At 49.9% G+C, this 14,448-nt stretch overlaps 1 protein-coding gene across 6 annotated transcripts in view; it reads right to left on the reverse strand.

Annotated features, from left to right (window-relative positions):
- Nucleotides 1–14,448, reverse strand: part of LARGE1 (LARGE xylosyl- and glucuronyltransferase 1) — a 526,862-nt gene that overhangs the window by 220,154 nt on the left and 292,260 nt on the right. For all 6 annotated transcript variants that reach the window (XM_059186798.1, XM_059186795.1, XM_059186796.1 and 3 more), the window contains one exon: nucleotides 8,317–8,488. In XM_059186798.1, the coding sequence (XP_059042781.1) occupies nucleotides 8,317–8,488 (172 nt within the window). The remainder of the gene's footprint in view (nucleotides 1–8,316; nucleotides 8,489–14,448) is intronic.

Consider the following 14,448-nt stretch of genomic DNA (forward strand, 5'->3'; position numbering starts at 1 on the left):
ACGCATCAGCAAGAACCACACACACACAAGGACCAGGTGAAGCCAGGCGTGTCGAGGCACCTGGGTCTTCACGGCTGGGTGGGTGGGCTGGGCCAGCCATCTCCATAAATCCTTGCAAGCCAGACTAGGAGGTGAAGGATCCTTTAGGGAACATGGAAAGAGCAGTGTGGGAATGAGAGGCTGGCATCTCAGGAGACAGGGTGGAAGGGAACAATCAGGCAGACACTTGCCGAGAAGCTGAGACCTGAACCAAGACCTGCAGGGAGCTGTGGCAGCAAGACAGCGATCTGGGAACCGGCACTCCCGGCGGAGGGACGTCAGAGCAAAGGACCCGAGGCAGGAGCCTGCCCGGTCTGTTTGAGGACAGTCAGTGTTTCTTTCAGCGTTTGTCCGCACCGTCCTCTCTGGGGACCTCAGGCCTCTGCGTGTGGCATTCTCCCTGGGAGGGGACATAGGGGCTCATGTCACCATGCTTCTTCCCTTCAGAATCCTTCCTGACCCCTCAACCGACCTGCCCAGGGCTGCTTTCCCTGGAATAGGATTCTCCCTTCCAAGGTACCTTCCACACTTTCATTAACCATGTGTCCCGCTGGACCTAGAATCCAGGGGTCAAGAGCGTGGCTCAGGGGCCACCGTGTCCGCAGTCCGGGCTCTGTCGTCATCTCAGCAAGATACTTAGAGACGTCTGTGAGGGCTACATCAGACAGCCTCGTGCTTGACACAGGACAGCTCAGAATAGAAATCAGCCCCGGGAGGGCAGGCCTGGGTCTGCCTTATCTATGATTTGTTCTCCCAGGCCTGGGGCCGGTCCAGGGGCTTCAGACATAATTAATCCATGAAAGAACAAGTGAGTGAATGCATGTGGAAGGCAGAGCGATGGGGACATGGACGCGGGGAGGGGAGAGGGCAGGCCGGCTTCTGTTCCCCTAACTCTCAGGAGCTGCGGGCTGAGGAACAGGGAGAAAACAAAGACCAACATGGTAAAGGGAGTGATCACTGACGAAGTAGTGTGCACGGCAGAGCCATTTCCCAACTTAACTACCAAGATAAAACCTCTGTGGGGCCATGATGGTCGTATTATTCCCCCACTTTCAGAGAACAACAGTAAAGAAGCTCAAGGACATGGCAGGATTTTTCTAATATCGTGAAAGAAAGCAGATCCCCTTTAAAGTTAATGGGGGGAAAAACATCATTAACACGTCTTCACCAATTTTGGCAGGAACAGAATCCTTGGTGTTGCCCCAATGGTGAGCATCTCGGCTTGTCCAATGGACAAAACATCTGTCTTGTCCGTGAACATCTACCTAAGGAGGGAAGCCAAGAGCTAGCTCCTGACTCCGAGTGGAAGGAGGCACGGACAACAGACTCAAAGAAACAAGCGGACGAGGAGCAGGCAACGGAAGGGGCCGTCGAACTTTCCCAGAGGGAAATCAGGTAGGCGTGAGAGGCTGAAGGAAACGAGGAGCTCGGGTGCTGAGGCAGGAGCGTGATGGAGAGGAGGACAGAGTATCTGAAACCACCGCGGAGACGCAAAGAAACGCCCCAGGCTCTGAGTGGAGCCTAACACGAAACCCAAACCCCACAGGGGAGCCTCACCCCGTCCCAGCAGAACCCCGGGCCCCTTCGGCAGGAACAGAGCATCACCCACACGACGCAGGCTGGCCCAGTCACCGAAAAGCGCCTCATTTGAAACGTCGTATCTTTTAAGATTTCTGCTTTTCTTCTCTCTAGGGGCAAAAACGGTCTCTCTAGGAAGAAGGGAAGAGACGTGAGGTGAGGGCTACCTTCTCCAGAGCAGGCCTGGCCGAGGACGGCCGGCTTTATCCAGGGAGACCCCATCGGCGCCAGCCTGTGTGGGGCGGTGGCCCTCAAAGCTCCTCTTCGATTCGCTGTAAGGGAGGGAGCTGTGGAGCCTCGCTTGAAGGTCGGCAAAGAGAGCGAAGGAGAAGGATCGAAAGTCAAAGGAAAAGGGGCAAATGGGCTAAGACGGGCTAAGACAGCCCAGGAAGGAAAAGGAAAAAAATAAAAAGGAGACAAGGAAGGAGAAGCGTCTCCTGGGCACCAGGATCCCCTCCCCAAATCCACATCCTTGAGAGACAGCGTCGCTGTGTTCTCTCTACAGGTAGGGGAGCGCGGTGGACACGGTCCGGGGACACCCCAGGACCATCCCGCTGACAAGGAGACCAGCAGGGATTGGAAACCGGATGCCTTCCTTTGCCAGGCTTTTCCTTACTCCCGCAGGTTCCACTGACGGAGGGAGGGAAGGAGCAGCCCAGGCAAGGTAAGAAAGAAAGATGCGACCTGGAGAAATGTTAAGAGTGCCTAAAAACTCCTCCAAGGCAAGTGATCATCATCACAAAAGCTCTACAAATGTCTTCCCCAAAGTAGGACTTTTAAGGTTTTGCATACTCGGGAGTTTCCACAATATTTTACACTTAAAGCCACCCCAGCCCGGATGGCTTCATGGACAAAGCTGTGAGGTAATGGAGCAGACACGCTTCAAGGACGTCCGCCATGACCCCACACCCTTTAGTGGGCGTCCTTAGGGAAAAATGGCACAGGGGAAGACCAACTCACACTCTCTCGATCTCGGGGCCTCCTCACAAAGACCCTGTTGGCACTGCTCCAGGGTCACTGACGCGCAGAGAAGTCAGGTAACCTGCCCCTGGTCACAGCGAGACCCCGATTCGGCCCCCCTCCCACTGACCACGACAAGGGCATGAGTAGAGCTCTTGGGCTCACAGCTACTTGAAAGATGATGTGCTGGGATGTCACCAGCTGGGCCAGGGTTCCAGAAACCAAAATTTACTTCCTCAGCTCCTGGGAAAACCATATGTCTCTATGGCCCTGATTTTGCCCCAATTTAGCGCTGTTCTCTGAATGCTTCCCACAACCCGGTTCCTGCGGTCACCTAGCCTGCTCTCATCTACCTAACTTTGGTCTCTCCACAGAGACTCTAAGGTCCACCATCTGCTCTCCCAGGGAGCGCAGGTGCAGGGAAAAGGGTCCTGGATTTAGGGAGTTCCAATCCCGATCCTACAGCCCAAGACTGAGGCCCCGGGCATGCTCCAGAGGCCTCTCTAAGTGGGAGTTCCTGGATCTTGAAGATGGGAACATTCACAATGATGACTCCATGGGAGTGTTGTGAGGATTAAATGAGTTTCATCATTAAGTGCTTCGCAGACTGGTTGGCACAGAGTAAGTGCTTTAAAATGTGAGCTGTAATTAGTCCATGGTGAGTCTGTTCATTCTTAAAACATACCCCCTGGTGTAATCGAGCCGCCCACACGGTGGCATGAGGGGGACGAGCAAGAGGATGTCCCCCTGTGCTCGCTACTCCCACCAGGCCCGTTTGGGGCCCAGAGCTTTACCCTATGGCAACAGACTCTTCATAAAGGGAAGGCATTTCTTCTCAAGAATAAAAATACGACGTTGAACACGGCGTTCTTCTAAAAGCTTCAAATTATGGAGGTACATTTATTATTTATGCTTTCATAACAGCCCCTTCGTATTATAAAATCAGAGATTATTTCCAAAATTTTTGTGGAGTAAAACAACGGCACTCAGGATGGTGGAGAACTCATATCAGGGGTCACAGCTGAACTGGGAGGCGCCCCCCCACCCCCAGACCCAGCCCCCCACTCCAGCCCCCAACCCCAGGCCATCAGGAAGCAGGAGAGGCAGGAGACAGAGCCCAGACTCCACAGCCAGATGGGCCAGGGCTCGGCGCTGCTGCGAATAGCTCTTTGAGCAGGAAAAGTGATTCCGCCTCTCTCGGGCCCAGTTGGTTCTGTTTTTCATGTACAAAGCTTCTAGCTCAGCCTGGAACAGAAGTCCTTGGGAAACAGTACTTCCCCTGGCTTTCCAAATACTCGGTTCTCTGCCTCCTCCTCACCCTCTCCATGTGGCTGTCCAATTTAGGCATCTGAAATGTGAAAAGTCCCAAACCAAGCTCCTCTGCGTGCATTCGTGGTGCGGTGTGGCGTGTCAGCTTACCCATCCTGCCCTCTGCTCGCTCTCGGCCCCACATCCAACCAGCAGAACGTCCTGACGCCTCCACCCCCCAAACATACCACCACCTCTGGGACGACATCTTCACCTGTGCTCCTGCGCCCGGGTCCAGTGGCTGCCCCATCTCGGAAGTGGTTTCCTCGCTCCCTCTTAGGCTCAGATGGGCAGCCAGGATGATCCGTTAAAAACATCAAACAGGTCCCATCACTCCTGCTCAAAAGTGCACAATGGCTTTCCCTTAGCACTGAAGAGAGAGGCACAATCCTCCCTCCGTCTGACCAGAGAGGCCTCCCTGATCTGACCATCAGCCCCCGCCCATCCCGGGCTCTCCCCAACCTACTGCTCAAACGAGGTTCCCGAAACTTCACATTTGCGGTTCCTTAAGCCTAGGACACTGTTCCACTTTCCTCCAGGCACGCTGGTGTGCCCATTCTCTCAACTTCAGCGTTTTACTTACACATCACCCTTTTCTTTTAGAGAGACAGAGGCAGAGAGAGAAAGTGTATGCAAGTGTGAACGGGGGTGAAGGGCAGAGGGAGAGGGAGAGAATCTTACGTGGACTCCGCACTGAGCGTAGAGTGTGACGCAGGGCTCCTTCTCATGACCTGAGATGCAATCAGGGGTCGGACACCCAACCCACTGAGCCACCCAGGCACCGCGAATGTCACCTTTTCTGTAAGACTTTCCATCACCACCATTTAATTCCATTACCATTTAATATTTGAAGTGTAAAACAATGTGTGTGCACCTGGACACACATTCCTCATAGGCTCTCACCAATTTCCTCCAGACCAAGCACGGATCACCATTGAATACGGAGTCTGCCTTACTTGTTTATTGTCAGGCTTCTCCCCACTCAACTAGACACTTGCCAGGGTAGGGGCCGGGTGTCTCTTATTCTTGCAACATTCCCAACATTCAGGCAACAATCTGGCCGCCAGATTGTTCAGTTCCGTGGCGGAGCGGGTGGCTCCTCACTCTGGCCATCCATGGCTCATGAGGTCCTTTTAGCTGAGAATCAGTGGCCCTGAAACTCCTCCAGCGGCTGCAGCTGGGGGTAAGGGTGCCGGTATCTGACCTGGGGAGGGAGGCACCCGCCATGGAGGTGAAGTCAAGGCTCAGAGGGCACGTGGACACCCCCTACAGGCACACAATGCTACTCATGGCAGAGGTGGATGGCGGGTCGAAGTCTTTGCTGAAAGGCTTCTTACTAGATTCTCCAGGTACTGGATTTAGATGAGGGGACTCTCGTATGGGATCTGAACACAAGAGCCCCAGATAACGAGCTGCTGTTAAACACAGAAAAACGAACAAGGCCTAACTGCATCAGGGTCACTCACAATGTTTATGCTGAAGGATGCCAACTGTAATTGCCTTTATGAGAAAGGAAACTCTCCGTCTTGGATCAGAGCTTTCTAAACTCATGGGTCTGGTGCTCAGGGGCTTTCTTCCTGTTCCATGACCTGGCTCCTAATTATTCCAGTGTAGAACAAAATAATTACAAAACAACAACAACAAATCCCCGCAAAACCAAGCCTTCCCCAAAGCGTGCCAGCCGGAGAAGAGCAGAGCCTCCGTATTTTCCTTTCGCCCCCGTATTTTTCCCGGGAGAGTTAGAGTGGGCATGGGAGAACCTCAGATGTTTTTACACTCCTTTGCTGGTGATAAGATAAAAACATACGGCAGCCTGCCTTGTTTGTGAGCTCCTTGAAGGCAGGTGCTGTGTTGTCAGTTTTGGATAACAGCCGCATCTAATATATTCTTCTGCCCAGCAGGGGCCTAACGAGTGCTAGAAACAAACCAACAAAAGAAGGAATGAACAAACAAAATGCAACCCATTAACTCAGTTCCTTGCATTCAAGTGCCTCCATCCCAGTCCTGACCTTGGCCCATGTACTCTGCTCTGCCCCAGGATCCCAAGCCTTGGGCCAGCAAGCACCCTGGGAGCCCCCCCCCCCCACACACACAGATATTGGGGCTTTACCACCATGATTAGACTATTGCTGGTACTGGCTTCAGAACGCCGCCAGCACGATGGCAGGTCCTTGCTGGGACAGAATAAATGGGACTTCCCAGCCTACAACGCTACGATGAGTGAGCACCTGTTCCAGGGGGTTTGCTGGGTCACACTTCTCCAAGGGAGACTTGTAGCTTTAAATGCATCCCGCAGGTCTCCGTTCTGGGGAAACGGGCTCTGCTATGGAAGCCAGCATGCAAGAGGTTAATTTAGGGAGTGGTTTTGGGAAAGGCATCTGGAAAAGGGAGGGAAGATGACTGGGCAGAGGGAGAAATCCAGCTGTGACTGGCTTCTCACAGCTGGCCCTGCAAGATTTGACATCCCTCAGGAAGGGGGCATGGCCACAGGCACCTGCCTCTTCACCTGTGGCCCTGTCCCAAGGGGCTGACAGCAGAGGGCCATCTGCGGGCTGCACCCCCAGCAGCTGGAGTCAAAGTCCTTCACTCCCGAAGGGGAATGTGGGCACCAACCACACACAAGTCAGAGTGTGGTGACCACCCCCTCTGTGATGCCCTCCCAGCTGCCTTCTCCAATCCCCCCCAGGAGAGGTGGTAACTCTCATTCTCGTTCAGCTCTTTATTTCCGGAGCCCAGCATACAAGCGACACCCAGTGAGGAGGCAGTAAAGGTCTGCTGAATGAACACAACACTGCGTACTGGACATGAGCGTGAAAATGGGAATATCACAGAATCACAAAAAACTGTCGTCCGGGGGCACTTGGGTGGTTCTGTCAGTTGAGCATTTGATTCTTGACTTCAGCTCAGGTCATGATCTCAGGGTCATGGGATCGAGCCCCACATCGGGCTCTGTGCTGGGCATGGAGACTGCCTGGGATCCTCTCTCTCCCTCTGCCCCCACCCCCAATTAAAAAAAGAAAAAGCAAAAAACCTGTACCCGAGGAGTTCAATGTAGTCAGAAAAACAAACAGAAATGACGGGGGAACTTGATAAGAGATGCACACAGAAGCACATGATGTGCATTCCGGTCTCAGCTCTGGTTTCAACTCTGCATGCCTGCAAGCTTCAATGTCTTTGTGACTTGAAAAAGACAGATCCTAGCATTCTAAGAAGAGACCTGAGCTGAGACACATTCAGCTTCAACAGTTTTGCCAAACGACATCTTTCTTAGTGTCATTACTGACATGAAGAAGGAAAATAAGTGTTGATCCTGACCAGGGGAAGAGTCTGAGGGTCAGAGTGTCTCCCCCATGATATGCTGAAGGCTTTTTCCAATTAGCCTAGAGCTAAGAGTCCCCACCCCCATCCAACCCCCACTGCCCCAAAGAAGCAGGCAAAGATGGGAGTAGATGAGGAGTTTACTCTTCTGTCCATGAATGGAAACAGAAACCAACTGGAACATCTTGTGATTTATGAAAATGCTGTGATTTTAAATCACTGAGTAGTAGTCCACCTTCACAGGGTAAGAAGCTACAGAGAAGCCGGAGGAGAGGTTTTAAACATGTAGCCAGAATGCAATTTTAAAAAGAAAACTAAGAAATAAAGAAAAAAAAAAAAACTCACTCCCAAATTTCTCTCTTATTGCATTTGTCCAATATAGAGAAGAATGTGTAAGAATGTAATTTTAAGGAAGACATCTGGAGGAGGGATTAAAATAAAAGCCCGAGATTTGTGCTAACTTGGCACTTTTCCCACGCATTCAAGCCAGAGTCAAGTACTCCTACTGGGCTCCCAGTTCCCCACCACATCATCTCATACACCTTGAGGCAGTGACAAAAGCTACAGTAATGGCTAAGAAAAAACTAACCAGACAAGGAGGAACGTCTTATAAAGCCAAACGTATACACCTCCTTAAAGTGATAAACTGCAACATTAATGAAAGAAAAAGCCATTAGAATATTTTCCAACACTATAATCAATACTCATCTCTACCAACTCAAAGGTCTTTCTCGGCAATCAAAGCATCATTTGATTAAAAAAACAACAACAACCCAGAACTGATAAATGCAGGTAAGTCAACACTTAATTATCTGTACACAAAATATACACATTTGACCTTTATCTCTTACAGAGCGACCTAAACTGGGTTCTTCCTATGAGCACTGAAATGACCTCTTCATTTACTAAAAAAACGCAAATTCCAGTTTGATTCGAAAATGCTTCAAAAGCCAGCAGAGTTGACACCTAACTAGATTTCTAACTCCTTGTCCATGTCATTAGCATGACCTCATTAAATGTGGACTTCACATAAAAAAATAAAATAAAATAAAATCATTGTACTTGGCATGACGACACCTTCAAAGATAGCAGGAAAATATGGGCTACACTTACCTTTGAACTTGTGGAACACAGCCCACAGCTCTGCGATGTCAGTGGCAAAGGTGATATCCGTGTCAAGGACAATGACCCTCTCCAGGTTGGCAGGAAGAGTCTTGGTCAGGACGAGCTTCATCAGACCATAAATGCCTGAGTAGTGTTTGTTGGGGATCCAGGAGACTTCAGACTACATCAGGCAGGGAAGAGGAAAAAATAGAAAAAAAAAAAATCATTACATTCATTTTTTTTGCATAAATATTATAAATAGTGCCTGGTACATAAGAAGTATTCAATAAAAATTTGCTGAATAAATGAATATTTTCTTAAAGATTTGTTTATATAATTTATGGTTTGGCATATGAAGTTTATTGGAAGAAAATGCATCTGAATCAAGGGAGAGGAAAAGCAATATTTATGATATGACTATTATTTGCAGATGCTATGCTCAAATTTTTTAAATAAAATTTTTATTATAGAAATTATATATGCTCTGCTTGACTTATTTCACTTAAGCAGAGGAAAGCACTTATCATATGATTTCACTTACACGTAGAACATAAGGAATAGCATGGAGGACATTCAGAGAAGAAAGGGAAAAATGAAAGGGGGAAATCAGAGGGGGAGATGAACCACGAGAGACTATGGACTCCGTGGGCTTTAGAAGGAAGCGGGTTAGGGGATGGACAAGCCTGGTGGTAGGTATTAAGGAGGGCACCGGTTACACGGAGCACTGGGTGTTTAACGCAGACGATGAATCATGGAACACTACATCAAAAACTAAAGCTGTACTGTATGGTGACTACCTTTACATAATAAAAGAAGGAAAGAAGACTATGTGACAAAAGAATGAAAGTATAAAAATGGGATCATACTCTATTTTTGTTTTGCAAATAGTGCCTAATGGTTCCAAGGTAGATCTATTTCTTTCAATCATATGTTGTCATTAAAGACTGCTACTTTAGCAGCATCGTTCAAGTTTATGCTTATGTATTTTTTTGAGTTTTAATTGGACCAATTAGTGTTGCTCTGTCTTCTGGTTCTCACACATACAAGAAACACTTGATCATAAGCTACGCAACACTCTTCACTGGGGAGCAGGAGAAGACACACCCACAGACAGTAATGAACAGCCCACGGAGAGCCACCACTGAAATCCTCCCCTGATGCAACAGGACAATCAAGGTCCCACAGGTGGGGACATCTGTCAGCAAGTCACACAGCTCGGTACCACATGGTACCCAAAAATAAGGCTGAAAATAATACCAGTGTGCTGAGAGCTCTCAAAGGAACAGGTCATAAGACTCTACAGGCTCTATCCTAGCTGCCCTGGGGAGCCTTGATGCAAGCCAAAACACACTTAAATTCTTCCAGAAATTAACACTGATCATGGAACTCCTCTACGGAAAATGTGGCCACCTTACTGAGATTCCAAAAAACATTTACCCCTTTTGTCCCTATAATTCCATTCTGAGGACACCGTTCTAAAAAAAAGGCACATTTAAAAATGAGAAACCAGTTTTATTCCCAAAAATGTTCATCACCATGTTATAAAATAGAAACAATTCAAATGTCCCCAAACTGGACAGTTAATTAAAACATGCTTTTTAAAAATCTGATAACATATTATTTAATGGCTATGAGCAATGTAGATTAAGATGTACTAAAAAAAAACAAACCCAAAAAACAAAAAAAGAAACTTGCATGTGATGTTAAAAGAAAAAAAGGCAAGTTTTAAAAAATTCTTTTGCTTAATAACCACTATGTATAATCAAACAACATGAAAACACATCCACCCAAACTCACGCAGAGAAAGAAGAAACAGAAGCAAGGAATCAAATTACTAATAGTGGTCATTTGGGAATGATCGGTCCCTCCTCTAGATAAATAGGTATGTGTTTTACCACACTTTTCAACTTTTTAAAACAAGCAGCTACTGTCATTGTAAAGAAAAACTAAGCATTGCATTCTTTTTAAACATACCATCATCGGTGATGATGGGAAAATAGGAATGCAGACACTGCCTTGGGAAAGCCAGGACAAAGGACCCCGTGGTAATTCACAGAATCCAGGCCGCGCCTCACACCCACTCCGGATTCTGCATGCCTCTTTATTTTTTTTTTATTTATTTTTTTTTTTTTTAAAGATTTTTTATTTATTTGAGAGAGAGACAGTGAGAGAGAACATGAGCGAGGAGAAGGTCAGAGGGAGAAGCAGACTCCCCATGGAGCTGGGAGCCCGATGTGGGACTCGATCCCGGGACTCCAGGATCATGACCTGAGCCGAAGGCAGTCGTCCAACCAACTGAGCCACCCAGGTGCCCCTGCATGCCTCTTTAGTTTACTTGAAAATACCATGTCGGGGCACCTGGGTGGCTCAGTGGGTTAAGCCTCTGCCTTCAGCTCAGGTCATGATCTCAGGGTCCTGGGATCGAGTCCCGCATTGGGCTCTCTGCTCGGCAGGGAGCCAGCTTCCCTCTCTCTCTGCCTGCCTCTCTGCCTACTTGTGATCTCTGTCTGTCAAATAAAATTTAAAAAAAAGAAAAGAAAAGAAAAGACCATGTCAGCTACTCCTTATCCTCTCAATACACGTGCAATTTTGACCAGGGGAAAAAAAGGAAAAATATGAAGTGATGGACAAAACCATTCACCACGCATCAGTCTCAGGAAAAGAAACTTGAACTCTGTCTGTTGTCCCATCACCACGTTCCCGGGCAGCATGAAGGAGGGGAAGCAGAGACAAAAGCCAAAATCTGAATCCCAGCCCCATACATGGTGTTGGTCTCCCTAAGCCCCAGTTTCTTTCCCTGTAAAAAGAAGACGACACATATATTACGTGGTTCGTGCAAGAATCAAAGGAGACGGAAGGGTTCTAGGGTTTTACACAAAAGCCCTGCAGAACACGGAGGCTCCCACCTTTCTCCTGGTCCCCCCCATCCCCAGCATGTCAAGTGTTTGCTTCCTACTGAAGGGGGCGTGGGGCTCCGGGGCATGGCACAGTGTTAAACCTGGTTCTGCAGCCAGGAACAGGTGGATCCTGATTCCGGTGTTCCTTAACGGCCACCTCACCTTGGACAAGTTCGTCCGGCCCGAGGTTCTGTCGTCTATAAAAGGAGTTACTTGTACCGTGTGCCGCCCTGTATCAGTCAGCGTGTGGGAGGAGACAGCACACTCCAGCTGGATGGTCTGAGGAAAAGGGGTTTAAAAAAGAGCTCCTGAAGCAGATGTGTAATTTAGAGCCAGCAGCAAGGAACCGTGCAGCACCTGGGAAGACCAGGAGTGGGGGGCCGTTATCCCCCAAGGCCCAAATGGCTGGTGCCGGCTGCCGCCGCCGGAATGTGGAGAGAGTATCCACCCGAATAAGCCACGAGGCAGGAGCCGAGACCTTCGGTAGAGGACCACGGCCAGTGTTGGGAATCTCATGCGGCGGGACAGGGAGAGGCCTCTCACTCAGCCCCTCTCCCCTCCTGCCCGGGCGCCCCCTGTACAAACCCAAATGGACACAGAGCCATGGCCCGAGGCGGCAGGCTCATGGGGCACGGGGTCGGGTGGGGACAGGCCCGAGAGCAGCTCCCGGAGGGGCAGACCTGTCCCCGCACCGAGTGAATGGCACCAAGACCACAGCTGGAGGCCTCCTGCTGACTCCATCCGGCACGCCGTCTGTGAGGTGGGTGGGCGGGCACAGAAGGATGGACACAGAGAAGGACAGACGGACCGGCTGGGTGGGTGGGCGAACGGACGGATGGACAGGTGGGGAGGCGGGCACACTATGCGTGGGAAGGTGAGCGACTTGTCTACCTCCCCTCAGTGAGTAAGATGCAGAGTCATAGAACCTGCCACGGGGAGGCTTGCCTTCCCTCCCCGAGCCACGTGATCCTTCCTCTGGAGCTGGCATCCTGACGCGCCGGCGGCTTAGATCTCAGGGCCGCGGGCTCCTCCAGGAAGGGCCTCCAGTGGGCTTTAAAAAACTCCTCCTCGTGAAAGCTCCAGCCTTTGGAACTCAGCTCAGCCGCTTCTCTCTCCCCTGAGGACGGGCCCGAACCGAAGCTTGGCAATCACGGGTCCACGCGGCAGCGCGGTGCTATTTAATCAGACCTTTGATTAACTTATTCATCTATTTTGGTTACCATCAAAGCAGGAGAGCTGGGTGAGGACTGAACACCAGAGCGCTGGGCTGAGCCATCTAATTAGATCGCCCTGACTCTCGGCTTTATTTTTAACACACATGTGAGGCCCTCGGATGCATCACCGAACAGTAGGACGACAGGAATAAATTAATCTCAACATGAGCCCAGGCCGGAATGTCGCCCCAAGTCCCCAACTGATACATAATCAATTAAGGCAGAGCGTTCAATGAGAGGTAAAGGAAGCATTCGGAGGAGTTTGTATTCAGAGAGAAAACCCCAGAAAGAAAACCGAGGAATCTTTGGGGGGATAGAACGTGTGGTAAGAAGCAGATACGTTTATTACAAACGTTCCTCTCTCTTCGAAGTAAGTGTAGTGTGTCCCCCACCCGCGCCTTGTCGTCTAATCCTGCTCCCCTTTCAAGCCTCAGCTTAGAAGGCACCCCCGCCCCTCCCAGCCCCCACCACGGGCCAGCCGCCTCCCCAGGGCGCCAGGCTGGGCCAGGGCTCCGCAAGCGAGCTGCCTCCCCTCCTCCAGCACAGCGCGCCCTCACGCTGGGTCTCACTGTCCACATCTCCCGCCTGCTCTGGGCTGGAACTCCCTGAAGCAGGGACGATGTCATCTGCTGTGGTAACAACACGGTCATTACTTAAAAAAATGGGGAACGTGCATGACTGCAGAGCTGGCCAGGTCTGGGTTTAAATCCTGCCTCTGACGTTGAATGCAAGCAGCAGCTAAAACACCTGTAACCGCTGCAGCCCAGGGTCAGTCGGTCCAGGCGACGGAAGACACGGGGCTTGCTGAGCCCCCACCATCCGGCAGTTAGCCCCAGTTCCATCATTTTACCTCTGGGAGGCTTGGCTGTCTCATCTGCAAAATAGGGGCTTGGAACACTCGCTCTGCAATACGGCTGGGAGAATGGCAAAGCGTCTGGCCTGGTGCTGGATGCCCAGTCGGCCGCAGCAAAGGCCAACCGGCCTCTCCCGGTGGAGGTCTGTCCACACTGTAGAGGCTCAGACGATTCAGGATGTTGAGCGGGACAAAAACAGGACCTGATGCTGCCTTTGACAGCAAAGGGGAAGTCAAGAATGGAGACGGTTTTGTCAGAGGAAAATAAGTCACTCATCACCTTTCCCTATATTCCTAGATCATTTTTTTAAAAAGGATTTTTATTTATTTATTTGAGAGACAGAGAGAGAGAAACAGAGATACAAGAAGGGCAGATGGAGAGGGAGAAGCAGACTCGGCACGGAGTATAAACTCGATCCCATGACCCTGAGACTCTGACCTGAGCTGAAATCAAGGGTTGGATGCTCAAGTGACTGAGCCACCCAGATATCCTAGATTTTTTTAAAAAAATTATTTACTTATTTTAGAAAGAGAGGGGGAGGGAGAAAGAAAAAGCACAAGCAGGAGAGGGAGAGAGTCTTACGCAGACTCCCCGCTGAACGCAAAGCTCAAGGTGACGATGGGACGTGGGGCTCGATCTCATGGCCCTAAGGTCACAACCTGAGTCGAAACCAGGAGTCGGTCACTAAACCAACTGCACCACCCACGTGTCCCTCCTACATAGATTATTAACAAAACCACCAAGTGAGATCTCAGAAACTCAAAGACTCCCCTCATAGACCTCCAAGCTGCACTCCATACCTTTGGTTTTGGGACGAAAAACCTACCTACATAAAATATACAAACAAACCAACAAAAACCTTCCATCAAAGTGGGTGGGAATGTTCACCCATGCAACCTTTGGGACAGTCTCTTATGGCAACCCTTACTGGTGGCGAGTCTCATTTCTACCCTGCACTCAACTTTGGTCCAATCAAGGACATTAAGTCATGTGGTCAACAGAGACAAGACACCAGGTGGGTCTGACCCTCCCCCCCGCCCCCCGGAGCAGCCTGTAAGATGACAAGACCTGCTGGAGCAGTAACCTGGCACGTTCTTCATCACTAGAAACACACCGAAGGGTTTATGTAATTAAAACAATAACAAAAATGAAAGTTAGGTTTCTTTTAATGGACAA

This window comes from Mustela lutreola, chromosome 8 (assembly GCF_030435805.1).
Source record: "Mustela lutreola isolate mMusLut2 chromosome 8, mMusLut2.pri, whole genome shotgun sequence".
Lineage (NCBI taxonomy): Eukaryota > Metazoa > Chordata > Mammalia > Carnivora > Mustelidae > Mustela > Mustela lutreola.